Raw genomic sequence first — 22,250 nt, 5'->3', positions numbered from 1 at the left:
TCTAGAACATCTACAAATCAGATGTTGAACCTCTTGGATTGAACCTCTTTGTTTCTTAACTTTTCAAAGTTTCACATTTCTCTTTGTCTTTTTAATGTATTTTCTTAATTTTTACTCCTGCCATTCTATTGAAGTGTTTGACAATTATATTTTTTAATGTTCAAGAACACTTTTTTGATCTCTGATTTATTCTTTTGCTTAGCAGCTGTTCTTGTGTTATTATGCTGTATTTTCTATTTGAAGATACATGTTACATATATTTAACATTTTTCTTTTCTATCCTCTGAGTAATCTGTTTTCTTTTTTGGGGTCAGTGATTCCGATTGACATCTAGGTCCTTCTTTTTTGTATTGTTAGATTTTTTTCTTTTTTCGAGACAGAATCTTTCTCTGTTGCCCAGGCTGGAGTACAATGGCGCCATCTCAGCTCACTGCAACCTCTCCACCTCCCAGGTTCAAGCAATTCTCCTGCCTCAGCCTCCCAAGTAGCTGGGATTATAGGCGTGTGCCACCACACCCGGCTAATTTTTGTATTTTTAGTAGAAACTGAGTTTCTCCATGTTGGCCAGGCTGGTCTCGAACTCCTGACCTCAGGTGATCCACCCACCTCAGCCTCCCAAAATGCTGGGATTACAAGCGTGAGCCACTGCGCCCAGCCATGTTTTTAGATTTTTGAATGTCTGTTGATCCTTGATCATTCATTCTAATCATAACTAAAGGCTAGATTGGTAATATTTATAATAATATTTGCAATAATAATAACACATAACTGAGATGTATGTACTAATCGACTAATCACATGAGGTGTTATTAGTATCCTCATTCTGAGGAAGCCAAGACACAGAGAAGTTAAGTGAGTTGCCCGAGGTCACATAGCTAGAAGTGGCAGAGCTGGGCTGCAGTTCCAGCAGGTCTGTCTCTAGAGTCTTTCTTCTTAATCACTACCTGGTTCCACAGCAAGCTTGTTTGGCAGGGCCAGCTAGCTGTCTGAAAGCTCTGTGAAGCTTAATGGACCATAGTGATTGATAGTCTTCATTTTAGTGTGTGCTTGAGAGAAACAAGTCTGTGACCCTCAATATGCCAAAAAGAAGAAGACAAGGCTGGATGTGGTGCCCCAAGCTTGTAATCCCAGTACTTTGGAAGGCCAAGGTGGGAGGATCATTTGGGGCCAGGATGTTGAAACTAGCCTGGGCAAAAGAGCTAGACCCCCGTCTCTACAAAAACTTAAAAAATTAGCTGGTCATAGTGACACATACATGTAGTCTCAGCTACTTAGGAGGCTGAGGCAGGAGGATCACTTGAGCCCAGGAAACTGAGGCTGCAGTGAGCCATGATCGCACCACTGCAGTCCAGTCAGGATGACAGAGTGACACCCTACCTCTCAGAAAAATAAGAGAAGATAATACCGCACCAGGACCCCTGCACCCCAAGGCAGATTATTTCACTCTCTCAGAATGAAGTTCACTAGTACTCGCTGGTGGACAAATGCTTGTACTGTCTATTACTTTTGCATCTTTGAAAGTCTCTTCAATATTTTTTCAATGTTTTATTATGAAAATTCTCAACAGAAAAGTTGAGCAAATAGCACAGTAAACTCTGATGTGCCCTTCACTTGAATTCCAAAGCCATTAACATTTTGCCATATTTGCTATGTCTCTACATAAGTAGATATTCTATATTCAACTATTCAAAGTTGCAGATTTCATGGTGACTCACCCCTATATGCTGTAGGAAGCATCTTCTAAAGATAAAACGTTCTGCATCACCATAATAACATGATCATGCTTAAGAACATTTTCTAATAATTTTCCTAATAAATTTCCTAATGTCATCTAATATTCAGCCTATGTTTAAATTTCCCCACTTGGTTCAAAATCTTCAAATAACTTTTCTTAATCAAAACCTTTGTAACTGAAGTATGATTTGTGCACATTTCTGCATGTATAATGTGCAAAAAAGTCCAGGATTCTATCAAGGTTCGCTTATGGCATTTAATTAGTCGGTCTCTTTAGTCTTTTGTGTTCTAGAATACTCTTCTTCTTCCTTTTTGTAGGAATTGACTTAGTGAAGAGATGACTCCAATTGGTTTATATGTTATTGTTGTTCTTTTTCTTCTTTGATATGAAAAATTTCAAATATACCCCAAAGTTGAGAGAAATACAAAACCCCCCATGTACCCATTGCCCAGCTACAACAATCAACACATGTCCAGACTTGTCTCATCTGGACCCCTATTTCCCTTCTCTTTTGCCATTGGATTATTTCGAAATAAATTTCAGCCTTGACAACATTTAATCCTTAAATATTTTAGTATATATTTATAAAAGATACATAATTTGTCAGGCTCATCAAGTATCTAGGCATTGTCTTACATATGTTTTTTTATAATTGGTTTGTTTTAATTTGACCCACATTGCACTTAGCTGATATGTCTCTTAAGTTTCTTTTAATCAGTAAGTCCCTCTTTCTCTTGTTTTCCCTATTGCAACTGCTTTTTTTTTTTTGAGATGGAGTCTTGCTCTGTCACCCAGGCTGGAGTGCAGTGGTGCCATCTTGGCTCACAGCAACCTCTGCTTCCTGGGTTCAAGTGATTCTCCTGCCCCAGTCTGCCTGAGTAGCTGGGATTACAGGTGCCCACCACCAGGCCCAGCTAATTTTTGTATTTTTAGTAGACACAGGGTTTCACCATGTTGGCCAGGCTGGTCTTGAACTTCTGGACTCAGGTGATCCACCCGCCTTGGCTTCTCAAAGTGCTGGGATTACAGGCGTGAGCCACTGTGCCTGGCCCATTGCAACTTATTTGTTAAAGAAACTGAGTCCTTTGTTCCATTGAGTTACATTGCATCCCCATGGTGCTGTTCAACATGTTTCTCTATCCCCTTTATTTCCAGTAACTGGTAGTTAAATCTAGAGGCTTGATCTGATTCAGGTTTGGTTCTGGGGTCAGAACACTTCACCAGTGGTGGTGGGTATTTCCAACAGGAAGCACACATTGTTCAGTTGTCTCTCTTTTTGTGATATTGGCAGTCAGTGATGACACTTCCTTAGATCACTTGGATAACTTGAATCTTTTATGTTAAAAAATGTCAATAAATAACAATTACAAGCAGGAGTCTTTAAACCATTGATCCCCACACCATATCCATTAAACCATTCTGTCCTTTGAGATATTAGATTGGTATCCTTGGAAAAGGGGGTCCTTATATAAATTCAATGAGTGCCATATACTGTGATGAATTATTACAATGTAAATACTCCTATGCAGCCTCGCTTTAAAAAAAAAATCCAGGATGTTATCAAGGTTCACTTATGGCATTTAATTATGATAATTTAGTTTACTGTAAAATTTTAATGGCTCTTGCAAGTGCTAATTGTTAAACTTTGTTTAACTTAAGGTTTCTCAAATTTATCTCACTTCACACCTCTTTCTCCACGGACTACCTATTAAACCCTCCCAGAAAAGTAATCAGTGGAAAGTTATTTGGAAAACATCTTAAATCATTTGTTCGGTCACTCAGTAAACATTTTTTGAGCACCTGCTTTGTGTCAGGCATTGTATTAGACACATATATAGAAATGGACTCTTAAGCTTTATTGGTTCTTTACTTGTATGGTGTTAGAATATTTCAAATGTCACATGGAGAGAAATACCTGACTTAGCAGATTATAATGATCTGATCACTGGGGCATACAGTATCTCAAAGTAGGCAATATCCCTGTCCACGAAGAGTCATATAGTCTGGCTTTCATTCCACTGCTCAGTCAGGAGTTGAAGAGGGGAGAGAAAGGGTCAGGCACTCCAATTATCCATGACTGACTGCATAACAAACCACCCCAAAACCTAATAGTTTCAAACCACAACTTATCATTGTCTCTTATGGTTTTGTGAATCGACAGGATTCCTGTTTGGTGTCTCTCATGTGATTGCAGTTAAATGGCAGCCGGGTTAGGAATCATCCAGAGGTTTGACTGCCTCGGACCTCCCTGATGGCTCTTTCACATGACTGGCAAGTGATACTGGCTGTCGCCTGGGAGCTCAGCTAGGGCTGGTGATGAGAGTGTGAACATGTGACCTCCTCATGTAACATGGTGGCTGGTTTCTGAGATGGAGTGTTTCAAGTGAGTAGTGTTCCAGGAAGCCTACTTTTTTGTGTGTGTGCAATTTTTTATTGTGGTAAAACATATAACATAACATAAAACTTACCATTTTAAACATTTTAAAGTGTACAATTCAGTGGCATTTTAAAGTGTATGTTTAGTGGCATTAAGCATGTTCACAGTGTTGTGCTGCACGACTGTCCATCTCCAGAACTCTTTCGTCATCCCAAATAGAAACTATACCCGTTAAAAAACAATGCCCCATTTCCTTCTCCCCCGAAGTCTGTGGCAACCACTATTCTACTTTCTGTCTCTATGACTGTGCCTATTCTAGGTATCACATATAAGTAAGTGGAATCATACAATATTTGTCCTTTTGTGTCTGGCTTATTTCACTTAGCAAAATGTTTTCAAGGTTTATCCATGCTGTCGGAGCATGTGTTAGAACTTTATTCCTTTTCATGGCTGAGTGAGATTCCATGGTATGTATTGGACCTCACCTCATGATGTGAGGAACGCCCTATGAGTACAGAGAGGGAAGGACTTGCTGTTGGCCATCTTTGGAGACTGCTGACCCTGGTTTACAGATTCTTCTTAGGAACTGTGATCTTTGTGGGTGGGGAATTGTATGATCTGACTCTTTAACCTGCTGACCCTTGAGAAGCTAAGAGCAGCAAAGAAGGGACCAGAAGTAGGGAAAGAAAGTAAGTTAGAGAGGCACAGAGGAAAGGATAAAAGAGGAATGAAGTCAGAGAAGTGGAGTCTCAGGAACCATGGCTTTGCAACTTTGTTTACAACGAACTTTCTGCTGCCTTTCTAATCTTCAAATCCAAATTTATTTTGGCCACTTTATTCCCAAGGGGCATAGCAGATCGGGTTCCTGACCAGTTCACCTTATTGGAACAATAAATCTCATGTGTCACATGATCTACTGTTTCTCTTGTGATTCTGCCCTGGTCTGGGTCATATTCCTAATGAGAACATGTTAATGTAGGGGTGATAGTGATGCCTAACTTGAGTTGAGCAATTATAGAGCTAGATATGTGCTGAGGGTCCCGTCTTCTCTACAGAGGCTGATTGCTTGGCTTATAAGAAATCACTTTTCAGCTGGGTGTGGTGGCTCACGCCAGCAACCCCAGGGCTTTGGGAGGCTGAGGTGGAAGGATCAGCTTGAGGCCAGGAGTGTGAGACCAGCCTAGGCAACAAAGTGAGACCCTGTCTCTACAAAAAAAAAAAAAAAAAATTTTTTTTTTATTTGTCACTTTTCTGAGAAATGAGAGACAATGTGCTAAAAGGAGGGACTGAGGGACCCGGGATAGGGCAGAATTTGCTGTTCACAAGAGGCCTGGAAGTGCCGTTGAGACATGTATGTTTTCACTAGGACTAAGCAACTCTGGCTTATAAGAGCTTTTAGCTCTCCTGAAAGTTGTGTCCCTGAATGATAAATATTTGTGTCTCACTCTGGTAGGAAAAGCAAAAGGCCTTTCACCCCCGTTGAAAGAGGAATGAGAAAGCAATGGTTATTATTATATCTTAAACACTTTATAAAAAGAAAATCAGGGACTTCCATAATATGAGTAAACCTGGCACTTCAGCATGCTGGAGAGGAAAGAGAGACAGTCGGTTCTGTTCACAGCAACGGGCCTGTGTTTGGCTTGTTGGCAAGGAGAGCTGGTCTGGGTGATGGTAATGTATCTGCCAGACTTCTGGCAGAAGTTTAAAGGGTGTCAAGGGACTGAAACTGGGAGTAGGTTCTGTTGGGGTCTAAGGATTAGAGGTGCACAGGCAAACCAAGTCAGTGCGTGTGGGAGCTACTGAAATAGGTTGACAGTGGTGAGAGTGTGGGCTTTGTGAGTGGTTGTGATTTATGATGTTTTGTTAGTTGCTGTGGTGCTGGGCTGTCAATCCAAGCATTCGTTTTACTAAACCAATTCAGAAAAATTTTAGTTTGGTGCCTTGTCTTTAATTATTTTTTTTCCAGTGCCATTGTGTTGTGTTCAGATGACTTTGCTCATGATTCTAGATCTTTATATTAAAATCCTTCCCCAAATCGAATTAAAATGTAAAATGTTAAGAGTTAAATAAGTGGTTACATCAACTGTCATGGGTCCTGTGCCACTTTTCTTATTAACCAGTGACTAATCAGGTTTTTTGGTACTTGGACTTCGTGGCTCTGAGGACATACATGTTAAATGGCAGTTAGATTCCCAGCAAGACCACACAATTGTTCTTGTTTCAGTGGGAAAATGGAACTTGAATTCTAAGGAACAGGTATTTTGTTCTTCCACCCAGCTACCATTCTCACTTCTTCCTTTGACATAATGGAATTGAAGTCCCAACGCTTTCTGTCTTCTTTCTTGAGGAAGTGATGAGTTCCCAGCAGAAATAATGGTGGTAGCCATTTTCACACTAGCAGTGATAGTCAGTCAGGTGTTTGCCTTTCCGGCTTGTCTGTATATGTCCTAGAATATTAGTAAGAATGTATGATACCTGTATATAGCACTTATCAGAAAGAATAGATTTTCTTTCATTTGTCCATTGATTGGTTGACTGACTCATTCATTCAGTATTATTTACCACCACTTATGTTTTTGTGTTCTTGTTTCAGATTTTCTACCCCACTGGAGAAAAGCATTTTTTAATATTTATTTTTGAGCAGTATCAAAAGGCTGCATGTGAGGGGGAAAAAAAGGGCACAATGATTAAATGAGGACCAGTAAAATTTTCTTGGAGAATTAAAAGACAAAACAGAGTGTGAGAGAGAAGAATTCTAGATGGATTAACACCTTTTGAAGTAAAAGTTCCTTCTTTCTTAGAAGTTTCTTCTCATGAGGAAATAATTTGGTGAACTGCTCATATTTAAATAAAAACAACACATTTGTATATGCACAAATTCATTGTTAACATTTAGGAAAAATATATGTTATTTCTGATAATTTAAAAAGAAGCACCACATTTGATGAACATATTTAATTGTTAAGGAAAATTTTTTTTTTATCTTTTTATCTGTTTATTTGGCATCATGTATCTCCTTCTGCCATTACAGAAATTGGGCTTTTTTTTTTATTATTATACTTTAGGTTTTAGGGTACATGTGCACAATGTGCAGGTTTGTTACATATGTATCCATGTGCCATGTTGATTTCCTGCACCCATTAACTCGTCATTTAGCATTAGATATATCTCCTAATGCTGTCCCTCCCCCCTCCCCCAACCCCACAACAGTCCCCAGAGTGTGATGTTCCCCTTCCTGTGTCCATGAGTTCTCATTGTTCAATTCCCACCTATGAGTGAGAACATGAGGTGTTTGGTTTTTTGTCCTTGTGATAGTTTACTGAGAATGATGTTTTCCAATTTCATCCATGTCCCTACAAAGGACATGAACTCATCATTTTTTATGGCTGCATAGTATTCCATGGTGTATATGTGCCACATTTTCTTAATCCAGTCTATTGTTGTTGGACATTTGGGTTGGTTCCAACTCTTTGCTATTGTGAATAGTGCCGCAGTAAACATACGTGTGCATGTGTCTTTATAGCAGCATGATTTATAGTCCTTTGGGTATATACCCAGTAATGGGATGGCTGGGTCAAATGGTATTTCTAGTTCGAGATCCCTGAGGAATCGCCACACTGACTTCCACAATGGTTGAACTAGTTTACAGTCCCACCAACAGTGTAAAAGTGTTCCTATTTCTCCATATCCTCTCCAGCACCTGTTGTTTCCTGATTTTTAAATGATGGCCATTCTAACTGGTGTGAGATGGTATCTCACTGTGGTTTTGATTTGCATTTCTCTGATGGCCAAGGAAAAATTTTTTAAAACATTAATGAAGCCTTTTTTTTTTTTTTTTTTTTGAGACGGAATCTCACTCTGTCACCCAGGCTGGAGTGCAGCGGTGCTATCTCGGCTCACTGTGCAACCTCTGCCTCCTGGATTCAAGCGATTCTCCTGCCTCAGCCTCCTGAGTAGCTGGGACTACAGGCATGCACCACCATGCCTGGCTAATTTTTGCATTTTTAGTAGAGACGGGATTTCACCATGTTGGCCAGGCTGGTCTCGAACTCCTGACCTCAAGTGATCCACCCGCCTCAGCCTCCCAAAGTGCTGGTATTACAGACGTGAGCCACTGCACTCGGCCAAAGCCTTTCTTGATTAGAATACTGCATGTGATGCCAGACAGATGTGATAGAGGCCAAACCCAGTTGGGAAGTTGGTTTATACCCACATCCACCAATGAGCATACTAAGAACTTGAGGTGAGATGGTGATATAGTTAGGCTTTGTGTCCCCAACCAAATTTCATCTTGAATTGTAATCCCCATAATCCCCACATGTCAAGGGAAGGACTAGGTGGAGATAATTGAATCATGGTAGCATTTTTCCCTCATCCTGTTCTCATGATAGTGAGTGAGTGCTCATGAGATCTGATGGTTTTATAAGGGGTTGTTCCCCCTTCACTTGGCACATCTCCTTCCTGCTACCTTGTGAAGAAGGTGCCTTGCTTCCCCTTCCCCTTCTGCTGTGATTGTATGTCTCTCCAGCCATGCTGAACTGTGGGTCAGTTAAACCTCTTTCTTTTATAAGTTACTTGGTCTTGGGCAGTTCTTTCTAGCAGCATGAAAATGGACTAACATAGATGGCAAGGGTCAGGGACAGGTGTGAGGACTGAGAGTGGGATAGTGAGGATAGTTACAGGCTAGATGGGGATGACAACTGCATGAAGGGAGAAGGAAAAAAGTGCTAAGCTGGAGTGATGGGCAGGAAGACAGAGATGGCCATAGTTCCTGATCTATTAAAAGTTTGTGAATTGACAAGTGCTTTTATTGAGGAGAGATGTGTTGAACGTATTCTACATGTTGGGCACTGCTGTGGGCAGCTTTATGGACATGCTTTTATTTTGCTTTTTTTTTTTTTCCTTTCAACAGCCATTTGAGGTATTACTCATTTTTTATAAGTAAATAAGTGAGACCCAGTGAGTTTCAGTAATTTGCTCAAGATTGTTTGGCTAGTAAGCCAGTGGGCTGGAAATTAAACACATTTATCTCACTCCGAGTTCATGTTTTTTATTCCATTTTATGCTTTAAGTTTAGTTTTTCCATTTATCAAGGTTATATGTGCACATAGTTTAAAGGGTCAAATAGTGCTGTAAGTCTGAAGAAGAAATCTTCAGTTCCTTATCCCATTTTCAAAACACAATCACTTCAACCAATTTCCAAAGGCAATCAATCACTTAGGCATTGTAGACAATTAGGAAATCTTTCTCTGTTACATTTCACCCCTCTGCCCCAATATGTACTTTTATAGTCCCTTTCTCAATAAAGTTATATCATGATTTTGGTCAGAGCAATTTTCAATGTTTATTTTATTTTGACTATCCTGTTTCCTTTCCAGTAAAATATTTTATTTTTCTTCAAGTTAACAAAGGTGCTCCTTCTTCATTTGCTTCATTTTTCTGTGTATTATTGATTCAAATGTCAACCATCCTCTTATTGTTTAAGTCTCTTTTCCATATATTTAAGTACATCTGTTGGATATTCTATCACTTTCATCCTTCCTGGAGCCTTTTGACTTGCTCTATCTGGACTGGCTGCCCAGCAGGCTCTGCATGTTACTATCATCTTTATTATCCTTTCACCATTATCCTGAGCGTTCCCTTAACCTCTCTTGAGTTGGATCCCTGTTTCCTGGATTCCATAGCTTCTTTTTTTCCCTAGCTCCCCACAAATTTTGGTGGAGCATCCTGTAGTAAATTTCTGAGAAAAGGGTATATTAAAAACACATTTTAAAAATCTTGTATGCAAATTGCAAAAAAAGTAAAAATATTTTTATCCTATTCAAACTTGATCAACATTTTCAGCTAAGTATAGGATTCAAAAATTGGAATTCTCTCTCAAAATTTTGAAGGTATGGCTCCATAGAATTTTGGCTTTCCAGTGAAAAATCTTTCAGCCTTTAACTGTGGTTGAGATTTTCTTCTAGGTCCAAAGCTGTGGTCAGAAAAAGGAATCAGGAGTTCTAAGTGACTTTTTTAAAAAAGGGATAATTTATATATGGTACCATGCACAAATCTTAAATGTATAAGTTGCTGAATTTTTATACATGTATACACCTGTGTAATCATCATCCAGCTCAAGATGCAGAACTTTTCCAGCATTCCATAAAGTTTCCTTATGCCTCTTCTCAGTCGATTCCTCTCCCTCCCTGCAGGAGGAACCACTGTTCTGATTTTTTTCTACCATAGGTTATTCTTATGTGTTCCAAAACTTTTTTTTAATATGGAATCATACAGCATATGCCCTTTTGTGTCTGGCTTCTTTCAGTCACTATAAGGTTTCTGAGATTCATCCATGTTTTATATGTATCAGTTGTTTATTTCTTTTTATTGTTGAGTTTCTTTCCACTTACGAATATACTATAATTTGTTCATCCATTTTTCTGTTATTGGCATTTTGGTTCTTTACAGTTTTGGGCCATTATGAGCATGTGCTATGAACATTCTTGTCTATGTTTTTTTGTGGACATATGCAAAGGTCATAGAGTGGTATAGATTTAACTTTGTTAGAAACTGCTGATCATTTTCCATTGTGGTTGTACCATTTTCTAATTCTTTTTTTAATAGACTCTTGTCAGTTCTATTTTCAGGCTCACTTTCATTCCAAAGAGTATCTGGTGCCACCATTTCTGAACATCTGGGGATTCTGAAGAGTAAATCTTGTTGAGTTTTGGCTTTCTTCATTGCTTTTGTGGGATTCAGTTTTCTCAGGACCACTGAGTCAATTCATTCTTGTCCACTAACTTTCTACCTTCTAAAATTTTGTTACTGTTCTCATGTTCTCTCTGTCCTTAAGGATTTCTGCATTAAAAATATTTTCTTTTCCTGTCATTTTAGTGGGTTTTCAGGAACTAGTAGAGGTAAATACTTATGCTCAATTCACCATTTAAAACCTATTCACTTTTAAACTATTCTGCCTTCCCACGGTTACTGGAACTATTTATTTATTTAAACCTGCACAGTGAGTTTAAGTCGCATCTTGAGATTGGAGCGGTGGGGAAGTAAGGAACAAAATAAAAGTCCTTAGGCAGTAGGGAAAGGTCAGCCTATTTAAAGAATGAAATCTTGTTATCAAACAATACCAAGCTGTGATAGGCATAATTATTTAATGATATTATGTGACAGGGATTATGAAGAAATCTTAGCAAGGAGGGATAGGCAAATTGAAGGTGATGTTGTTTCTTGATAGCCTCAGGTTCCCCACACATTCTTTCATTGGGTCAGTTAATTGAGACCTGGAATGAACTGGGGGCACAGTTACCAGAGATCAGAGCTGAGGTGAATTCAAAATACTGAATTGAAAAACATAATTCATTTTGCATAAAGGCACCTGGTATAAGTGTCATAAAGTAGTCATGATTCAAATGAATAACAAAAAATAAGAAAAGCATAGAAGACTTAACTCATTGTGATGGTTAATACTGAGTGTCAACTTGATTGGATTGAAGGGTGCAAAGTATTGATCCTGGGTGTGTCTGTGAGGGTGTTGCCAAAGGAGATTAACATTTGAGTCAGTGGGCTGGGGAAGGCAGACCCACCTTTAGTCTGGGTGGGCACCATCTAATCGCTGCCAGTGAACAGAAAGCAGACAGAAAAACGTGAAAAAGCTAGACTGGCCTAGCCTCCCAGCCCACATCTTTCTCCTGCGCTGGATGCTTCCTGCCCTTGAACATCAGACTCCAAGTTCTTCAGCTTTGGGGTTCAGACTGGCTTCCTTGCTCCTCAGCTTGCAGACAGCCTATTGTTGTGTGAGTTAATACTACTTAATAAACCCCCTTTATATATCAATCTATCCTATTAGTGCGGCACCTCTACAGAACCCTGACCAATACATGCATGTCGCCCGCCGGTCCCTGTGAGAGCACTAGCTCTTTGGATCTTGGATTTTGCGATGTATCCTTGAATGGTTGGATTTTGCATCTTACTCTTAAAGACCACAGGGCGATGTGGGGCAAGCCCTCTACTCTTTGGTGCCCACTGTCTCTCACAATCTAAAATACAAGTTCGAGAAAGACAGTTCTCTGTCAACTTTGTGTTTTTCTGCTTCTTGAGAGTAAACCCCAATGATGCATTGGCTTCAGTAGAATTCAGGAGCAGTAACCCATAGTGTTCACTTCACTGGGCAAGTGATGATTAATTTGAAATGAGAACGGTAGGAATGGGGCTTAATGAGCAGGAAAAAAGTTAGGTTAAATATTAATATAAGGAAAAATTTTATAGAGAAGTTGTATCAGTCGAGCTCCCAGCAGGAAACAGATGGCACAATACAATTACAATTGACAAGTGGTTAATAAAGGGATGACTCACAAAGGTATGTGCAGGGTATGGGGAACGGTGAAACTGTTAACCTTTTCTAAGCCTGCAGGGAAGAGTGTGGGTGGTGGCAAGAATCTGGGAGTCAGAGTCATGTACGGAGGACCCCTGAGAGCCTGTGTGGCTCTCCTTTGAGGGACACAGCCAGTCTGAGGCTGCAGAGAAGGAACCGGGAGAGTAACTCCCCCAGCCTCACTCTCTTCCCTCTCTGTGGTCTTCTTTCCATCAGGGGTCCCTGTTGGTTGAGCTTCACTGGAGACCAGAGGGCAGAAGAGCTCCACTGAGCCAGTCTGTATATATCAGCCTTCGCCATGGGTAGAGCAAAGGGAGGGTAAGTGTGGAGAGAGGCTGTGGCAGGGCAAACAGGGGATGCCCCACACGCAGATGTCAGTGGTCCAGTGTAGAGCGAGTTCCTAAAGGAGGCTGCAGACATCATTCTTTTGGACAAGTTTTGGAAATAATGTAACTGCAGATTTATCTTACAATTTGAATGTCCCTTCCAGCCGCCATAAATTGAGATGTCACAAGCAAAAGAATGAAATTCTGGCGCCAAACCTAATGAAATGTGTTTTGTGAAATTCACTTTGTAATAACAAGCTGCTCCTGCAAAGAGGAAATACCCATTAATAGTAACACTGTGTGCATTGTATTTTGCAGTTTATAAAGGACTTCCATATAAATAATTTTAGGTAACTCTCATAATAATCTTGTGAGGTAGTTGGGAAGATAGACCCACTTAATGGATGAGAAACGTCTCACAGAATTGGCCTAAGATATCACAGCAAACAAGTGGGAAAGCCTGAATTTGAGCCAGGTCTCCAGATTTCAAATTCAGATTTGAGTTTCAAGAGAAACTCCGATCACCTGCAATGAATTTTTTAAGGCAAGAGTAATTTCTTATAAGAAATATAAGAAATTCTTCCCCTTCCCAGATGTTGCTGAGTCGTCTTTGTGACTATAATGTGCTTTGGCAGCTGATATTTTATTGTCCTCAGTTTAAGGAGGATGCTATCTGATGAAGCTTGAGACACAAATTTGGGTCTTGGAAGTGATCCCATTATAACCAGGTTACAGCTAGAGGCGTCCATTCTGAAGGTCCTGTAAACCCTGAGTTCTTTATGACTCCAGTATTTTGTATCTTGGACGATGACCCAACTTCTGAAAGAGCTATGTCTGATATATGCCACAGTTGGCTGTGCTAGAGAAATTCAGGTGACCATTTAGCTAAGTTTGACCAGAGTTTTAATAACATAATAGTAAAGTCATATGCCGGAATAAAGTTGAAGAACAGTGCATGGCGATTTTGTACACAGTCTATGTGTACAAATGAAACCCCAGGTCTTCCTTCTGGGTTTTGCAGGAGTGGCATTCTAACGATTTGACTTTGACTTGTACTTGGCAGCCCCTCCACTATAGGAGGGAAATGAAGCCTACCAGGCAGTGACTCCCTGGAGCATTCTCTCAGCTTGTCTGTCAATCAGACATTTTAGAAGTAGCCACATTCATTGTATGATCTCAGAATCCTGCCTTGACTGCTGGATTTAGGATTTTCTTTTTAAAAATAGGGTAAGTAAGTTTTATATACAGTCCTGTTCCAAGATTGCAAGTGTTCAGTTAGCTAAATTTTGACAATTTGAATAATGCACATAACTACCACCCAAAACAAGAGGTAGAACATATCACCCCAGAACATTCTTTCAGGTGTTTCCAGTCAATCTTCTCCCTCCCTGCCCTCCTCACAAATAGGCAATCGCTCTTCTAATTTCTGTCAGTATATTTTGTCTATTCCTAAACTTTAAGTAAGTGAAATCATACAGTATCTGGCTAATTTCATTCAATGCAGTTTTAAAAAATTGATACATAATATATGGACATATGGGTTAAACGTGCTATTTTGTTGCATGGATAGCAACAAAATAATGATCATATAATGATCAAATCAGGGTATTTAGGATATTCCTCGCCTTGAGTGTTTATCACTTCTGTGTATTGGGGACATTTCAAGACTTCTAACTATTTTGAAATATACAATATATTGTTGTTAACTATAGTCTCCCTACTCTGCTTTCAAACATTAGAACTTATTCCTTCTATCTAATTATATGTTTGTATCCATTAACCAACCTCTCTTCCTTGATCCTATCCCCCACACCCTACATGCACCCATCTCAGTCTCTGGTGACTATAATTCTACTCTCTATCTCCATGAGATTAACTGTTTAACCTCCCACATGTGAATGAGAACATGGAATATTTGTCTTTCTGTGCCTGGCTTATTTCCCTTAACATAAGGGCCTCCAGTTCCATTCAGGTTGCTGCGAATGACAGGATTGCATTCTTTTTTATGGCCAATTAAACATTTCAATGTGTGTATATATACCATATATTCTTTATTCATTCATCTGTTGATGGGCATTTAGGTTGCTTCCATAGCTTAGCTATTGTGAATAGTACTGCAATAAACATAACGGTGCAGGAATCCCTTTGATATACTGATTTCTTTACCTTTCCATAAGTATCCAGTAGTGGAATTACTGGATCACATGGTAACTCTATTTTTATTTTTTGAGGAATCTCCATACTGTGTTTCATAATGGCTGTACTAATTTACACGCCTACCAGCAATGTATAAGAGTTCATTTTTCTCCACATCCTCACCAACATCTATTTTTTTTGTCTTTTTGATAATAGCCATTCTAGCTATGATAAGATGTTATCTCATTGTGGTTTTGATTTGTATTTCCTGATGATTAGCAATGTTGTGCACTTTTTCATAACCCTGTTAACCGTTTATATATCTTCTTTTGAGAAATGTCTATCCACAATATTTGCCCATTGGTACAACTGGTAATTCCAATTGGGTTTTTTTTGCTGTTGAGTTGTTCGAGTTTCTTGTATATTCCGGATATTAGTCCCTTGTCAGATGAATAGTTTGTAAGCGTTTTCTCTCATTCTACAGGTTGTCTCTTCACTCTGTTGGTTGTTTCTTTTGCTGCACAGGAGCTTTTTAGTTTAATGTAGTCTCATTTGTCTAGTTTGCTTTTGTTGCCTGTGCTTTTGAGGTCTTAGCCATAAAATCTTTGCCTAGACCAGTGTTCTAGGGTATTTTCCCTACGTTTTCTTCCAGCAGTTTCCTAGTTTCAGGTTTTATGTTTAAATCTTTAATCCATTTTGAGTTGATTTTTGTATATGTTGAGAAATAGGGGATCTAGTTTTTTCTTTCAGAATATGATTATTTAGCTTTCCCAGCATCATTTATTGAAGAGAGTGTCTTTTCTCCAATGTATATTCTTGGTGCCTCTGTTAAAACTCAGTTGGCTGTAATATTTGGATTTATTTCTGGGTTTTCTATTCTGTTCCATTAGTCTACATTTTTAAAATTTTAATTTAACTTAATTTATTTATTTTGAGACAGGTTGTTGGCCTGTCACCCATGCTGAAGTTCAGTGGCATGAACATAGCTCACTATAGCCTTGATTTCCCAGGCTCAAGCAATACTCCCACTTCAGCCTCCCAAGTAGCTGGGACTACAGGTGCACCCCACTACACCTGGCTAATTAAACAATTTTTTTTTTTAGAGACAAGTTCTCACTATGTTGCCAAGGCTGATCTTGAAGTCCTGGGCTTGAGTGGTCCTCCCACCTCAGCATCCTAAGGTGCTGGGATTACAGGTGTGAACCATCACACCTAGTCTATATATTTGTTTTGATAGCAGTACCATGCTGTTTTGGTTATTATAACCTTATAGTATGTTTTGAAGTCAGGTAATGTGATGCCTCCAGCTTTTCTCAGGATTGCTTTGGCTCTTTGGACTCTTTTTTTGATTTCATATGAATTTTAAGATTTTTTTTCTATTTCTATGAAAAATGTCATTGGTATTTAGATAGGGATTGCAGTGAATCTTTAGATTGCTCTGGGGAATATGCTCATTTTGACAATATTAATTTTTCCAATTAATGAACATGGGATGTATTTTTATTTGTTTTTATCTTTCATCAGTGTTTAGTTTTCTTTCTAGAGGTCTTTTACCTCCTTGGTTAAATTTATTCCTAGGTGTTTTATATATCTATATTATATATAGATATATATATACACACACACACATATATACATATATATACACATACTATATATATATTTGTAGCTATTGTAAATGGGATTGCCTTCTTGATTTCTTTCTCAGCTCATTTGTTATTGGTGTATATAAATGCTACTGATTTTCTAAATGTTGATTTTGTATCCTGAAACTTTACTGAATTTACTTATCAGATTTAAGAGTCTTTTAGGGGAGTCTTTAGATTTTTCTAGCTGTAAGATTATGTCATCTGCAAAGAGGAACAATTTGATTTCCTCTTCATTAATTTGGATGCCTTTTATTTCTTTCTCTTTCCTGATTGCTCTGGGTAGGACTTCCAGTACTATGTTGAATAGAAGTAGTAAAAGTGGGCATCCTTGTCTTGTTCCAGTTCTTAGAGGAAAGGCTTTCAGCTTTTCCTGAATTCAATGTGGTGTTAGCTGTGGGTTTTTCATTTATGGTCTTTATTATGTTGAGGTGTGTTTCTTCTATGCCTAGTCTGTTGAAGGGATGTTAAATTTGAAGATCATGTGCTTTTTGTCCTTCATTCTCATGATGTGATGTATCACATTTATTGATTTGGGTTTGTTGAACGCATGAATGGGATAAATTCCACTTGATCATGATGTATATCTTTTTGATGTGCTGTTGGATTCAGTTTGCTAGCATTTTATTGAGGATTTTTGTGTCTATGTTCATCAGGGACATTGGGTATTTTCTTTGTTTGTTGTGTCCTTGTCTGGTGTTGGTATTAGGATAATGCTAGCTTTGTAAATGTGTTAGGGATAATTCCCTCTCCTTCAATTTGTTGGAATAGCTTGAGGAGAATTGGTGTTAGTTCTTCTTTATAAGTTTGGTAGAATTTGGCAGTGGCTTCATAAATTATTTGCAGTTCTTCTGCATGGGAGATTTACATTTAATTTTTAAGAAATTGACAATTTTTTTAAAAAATTATACTTTAAGTTCCAGGATACATGTGTAGAACATGCAGGTTTGTTACATAGGTATACACATGCCATGGTGGTTTGCTGTACCCATCAACCCTCATCTACATTAGGTAGTTCTCCTAATGCTATCCTTCCCCTAGGCCCCTGCCTCCGGCAGGCCCTGGTGTGTGAAGTTTCCCTCCCTGTGTCCATGTGTTCTCATTGCTCAACTCCCACTTATGAGTGAGAACATGCGGTGTTTGGTTTTTCTGTTCCTGTGTTAGTTTGCTGAGAATGATGATTTCCAGCTTCGCCCATGTCCCTGCAAAGGACATGAACTCATCCTTTTTTATGGCTGCATAGTATTCCATGGTGTATATGTGCCACATTTTCTTTATCCAGTCTGTCATTGATAGGTATTTGGGTTGGTTCCAAGTCTTTGGTATTGTGAATAGTGCCACAATAAACATACATGTGCATGTGTCTTTATAGTAGAATGATTTATAATCCTTTGGGTATATACACAGTAATGGGATTGCTGGGTCAAATGGAATTTCTGGTTCTAGATCCTTGAGGAATCACCACACTGTCTTCCACAATGGTCGAACTAGTTTACACTCCCACCAACAGTGTTAAAGTGTTCCTATTTCTCCACATCCTCTCCAGCACCTGTTGTTTCCCGACTTTTTAATGATTGCCATTCTAACTGGCATGAGATAGTATCTCATTGTGGTTTTGATTTGCATTTCTCTAATGACCAGTGATGATGAGCTTTTTTTTTCATATGTCAAACAGTTTTCTAAAGTGGTTGTGCCATCTTATACTTGCATAAGCAGTGTCTGAGAGTCCAAGTGTTCCTACTCCTCACCAACACTTGGTTTTGTCAGTCTTTTACATTTTAACCATTCTAGTTGGTGTGAAGTCATATCTCATTGTGGTTTTTACTTTGCACTTGTGACAATTAATTACGTTGAACACCTTTTCATGTGCTTATTGGCTATTCTTATATTTTTTATGTGTCTGTATGAAATGTCTATTTAAGTCTTTTGCCCCAATTTTTAATTGGGTTGCTTGTCTCTTTATTATTGATTTGAGGAGTTACTTGTATATTCTGGACACAAGTTGTTTGTTCAATATATGCATGAAAATATTTTCTACCAGTCTGTAGCTTCCCTACTATTGATTTTCCTAACTGTGTCCTTCAGTGGGCTGGCTTTAAGATTTTAGTGAAGAGATTTTGGGTTCAGTGTTAGGAGTAATGGGCCCTCACCCATTTTATAGTTGATAATATTAATTTTTATTGGCATGCTGATGGGCATTATAACCACACTTTCTTTTCAAGGCATTGTATATTGTCTTAAAATTTCCAAAGGAAAACTCAAGAGTTTTCCATAGTAACAGTGATTGTGTTGTTGGATATGAGGATTACAGATATATTAGATCTCTTTGAGTAACAACTGCTAGTGTGTAATAGAAGCCCATGTGGGAAGGTCAAGCCCTGTCCTTTGCCAATTATATATTCTCCTTTTCCAAGAAACTGTGGCATAATCATAAATGATACAGTGCAAGAGGGGACATATTCTATATGCTGCTCAAGTCAAGTCCAGTAGACATTGGGGAATCCAGCCTGGGAAACAGTAACAACAGCATCTTCCATTAGTATTTTCCCCAAGATCTGATGACAGGCTGCATCCAAATTAACAATAAAAGGAAAGAAGCCAAACTTCTCTTGGAGAGAAGAAGGAATTCCCCCTAGGTAAAGTGGCATCATGTGATATTAAACATTGACTCATAAAATGGGTCTCTGGAAATGCTTTCAAGCTTGACTTGGAATAACAATAGTTAAAGAACAAGGTTTCTCCCTTAGAGTTCATATGTGAACTTATTTACCAGCCAACTCTGACATATCAGCTACCTGAATTGACGCTTGGTTTTAACACTGATAATTGTTACCTCTAATCTTTTATATTTGCTTTTATATTTGCAATAAGATTTTGATTTTCTTAATAATCATGGCTCTCAAGTTGAAGAGCCTACATAGTCTAACTTGTACTAAGTAAATACTGGCTTCTCAGTTGACTACTATCAATTTTTTAATTATTTGGAGTAATATTTGTAATAATTAACTTTAGAGAAAAGCACATGGAAAATCTTTGTGTGCGTATTTATTTAGTACCTAAAGTGTTTAGAACTGAAAAAAAGATCCATTTTTATGTCCATTTGCATACTGTGATTTCTGGATAGTAAAGGCTCTGAGCTCCTTGATGTCCCTGGGTTTCACTTATATTCCAGAGTTCTCTGTTTGTTTATTTGCTGCTGATCCCACAAAACTAAAGGAAAAAAAATAAGAGTGGCTCAAGGAGGAAATAGCTAGGGCTTAGTGTAATGTGTGGATGAAAGATAAGGGAGTAAGAATTATTTTCAAAGAGGAAAAAAATAAGGACTTGAGGTTATTGAGAAGACTTAAGAGTCAGTGGCATCTCTCAGCACAATTTTAAGAAGTCTAAAATGTGAAAAAAAAGTTTGTATATTAAAAACACGGTTCTGATCTTTTTTTTTTTAAAAAAGTTCTCTTGGAAGAGAATATGAGTTTTTAAAATCAGGTAAAACTCTGTCTGAATTTAGGTGTTATCTTTTACTAATTGTCCATTCTCTTGCCATTTCAGGTAAACCTCTTTGTGCTGCTCTCTGTGGTTTGTGTCCTCTTGAATCTAGCTGGATTTATCCTAGGCTGCCAAGGGGCCCAGTTTGTGTCCAGCGTGCCCAGGTGTGATCTGGTAAGCAATCCTGAAAATCACTGTGCATCTAGGCAGACCCTGGCTTGTCAGGTGTTCCTGGCGAGACTTGCAACATTCAGCATCAGGCAACTGTCCTGAAGTGAAACCTGAAATAGGTAAAAGGAAGTGGGAAAACAAAACAAAGAGCTGCCTGCTGATTATTTCACCCAAGTTGTCGATTACTTTTTCCAAAGCAGGGACCAGCCAGCAAAACACCGGAACCATAGTGATATAATGCATCCTTAGTGAATGGATGGATCAGGTGTCCACAATCAATCAGTCTCTGACTTTCCTCATCTAAAGAGAAAAAAAATGGATATTGCCAGAATACAGGCCAACAGTCTTTTATCTGAAACCTTTGGAGGCCAGGTGTGTGCCAGTATTTAGAGTTTGTCCAGTTTTAGAAGATTAAATATTTTGCATATACTATTTATTATGTAGCATGCCAGTGGAGTCTGGGACAGCAGGCTGTTATCATGACTTCTGGTTTTCAGAGCTTTTTGGATTTCAGCATTGTGAGTAAGAGGTTGTGGACTTGTACCATCTCTGAACTTAAACGAAAAAAAATTTTATTGTGGTAAAATACACATAGCATGAGATTTACTATCTTAACCATTTTTAAGTCTACAGTTCAGTAGAGGTAAGTATATTCACATTGTTGACAACCAGTCTCTAGAACTCTTTTCATTTTGTAAAACTGAAAGTCTATGCATATTAAACAACAACAGCTCCCCATCCTCCAACCCCTGGCAATCACCATTTCACATTCCCTTTCTATGAATTTGAGTACCCTAGGTACCTCATACAAGTAGGATAATATGCTGTTTGTCTTTTTGTGACTGGATTATTTCGCTTAGCATCATCTCCTCAAGGTTCATCATGTTGTAGCATGTGTTAGAATTCCCTTCCTTTTTAAGACTATATAATATTCCATTGTATGTACATGATACCTTTTGTTTCTCCATTTATCTGTGATGGATATTTAGGTTGGCCCCCACTCTTGGTTATTGTGAATAACATTGCAACGAACATGGGCATGCAAATATGTCTCTGAGATCCTGGTTTTAATTCTTTTGGATATATAACCAGAAGTGATCATTTGGTAATTCTATTTTAAATTTTTTGAGGAAACTTTGTATGGTTTTTCATAGCAACTGCACCATTTAATATTTCCACCAACAGTGCACATGGGTTCCAATTTCTGCACATATCTTCACTGACACTTGTTATTTTCTGCTTTTTTTTTTAAGTGGCCATTCTAACGGGTATAAGGTGATACCTCATTTGGTTTTGATTTGCATTTTCCTTATGATTAGTGATGTTGATAGTCTCTTCATATACCTGCTGGCTATTTGTATGTCTTCATTAAAGGAAGAATGTCTATACAAGTCTTTTGCACGTTTTAAAATTGAGTTATTTGTTTTTTTGTTATTGAGTTGTAGAAGTTCTTTATATATTCTGTATATCAGAATATATATACCACAAAACCAACACCGTGATTATTTCTGATGTTATAATTATAAAAGTTTGCGCAAGCCATGCAAAGTATAAGGCAGAACTTAAATATCATTTGAATTCCCACTATCCCTGGATAACAATTTGGCCATGTGTTAAGCATCTCTTTATGCACAAAAACGGACATAATCAACAGGATCATGTTGTAAGTGTTTTCCTTTGGGGAAATTATTGACAAATGAAACCTTTTTGGGCAAGGGGTTGCTCTTCTCTTCTCTTTCCCAGTCTGCCCGTATCTGTCACCCCAAATCCTTAGTAACAGGCTGGGGAATTATATTTCATAATGTTTTCATGGTCATGTAATCTTACATAAATATGTATGGAGTGAGGTTGTACATGATTTTTTTTAAAATGGGTTATATTGTATGTACTTCCCTGCATCCTGTTTTTATCACTTAAAGATGTATCACTTAGAGATAGATTAAATACAGACTAACACCCTTAATTTCTTTTACCAAGTTAGTTCCTTATTTTGTTATTGCCTGTTGTGGCT

The 22,250-nt window shown here is 38.3% G+C and overlaps 1 protein-coding gene across 6 annotated transcripts in view; it reads left to right on the top strand.

Annotated features, from left to right (window-relative positions):
* ENTREP1 (endosomal transmembrane epsin interactor 1) overlaps positions 1-22,250 on the top strand; it is a 68,957-nt gene that overhangs the window by 27,816 nt on the left and 18,891 nt on the right. For all 6 annotated transcript variants that reach the window (XR_008656649.1, XR_008656650.1, XM_055272330.2 and 3 more), the window contains exon 3: positions 20,132-20,242. Coding sequence is in view for 4 of the 6 variants with exons in the window: in XM_055272330.2 (XP_055128305.1) it covers positions 20,132-20,242 (111 nt within the window). In the remaining 2 variants the exon portion in view is untranslated. The remainder of the gene's footprint in view (positions 1-20,131; positions 20,243-22,250) is intronic.

This window comes from Symphalangus syndactylus, chromosome 3 (genome assembly GCF_028878055.3).
Source record: "Symphalangus syndactylus isolate Jambi chromosome 3, NHGRI_mSymSyn1-v2.1_pri, whole genome shotgun sequence".
Lineage (NCBI taxonomy): Eukaryota > Metazoa > Chordata > Mammalia > Primates > Hylobatidae > Symphalangus > Symphalangus syndactylus.
The sequence above is the reverse complement of the archived record's forward strand: the minus strand, read 5'-3'. Positions and strand labels throughout refer to the sequence as shown.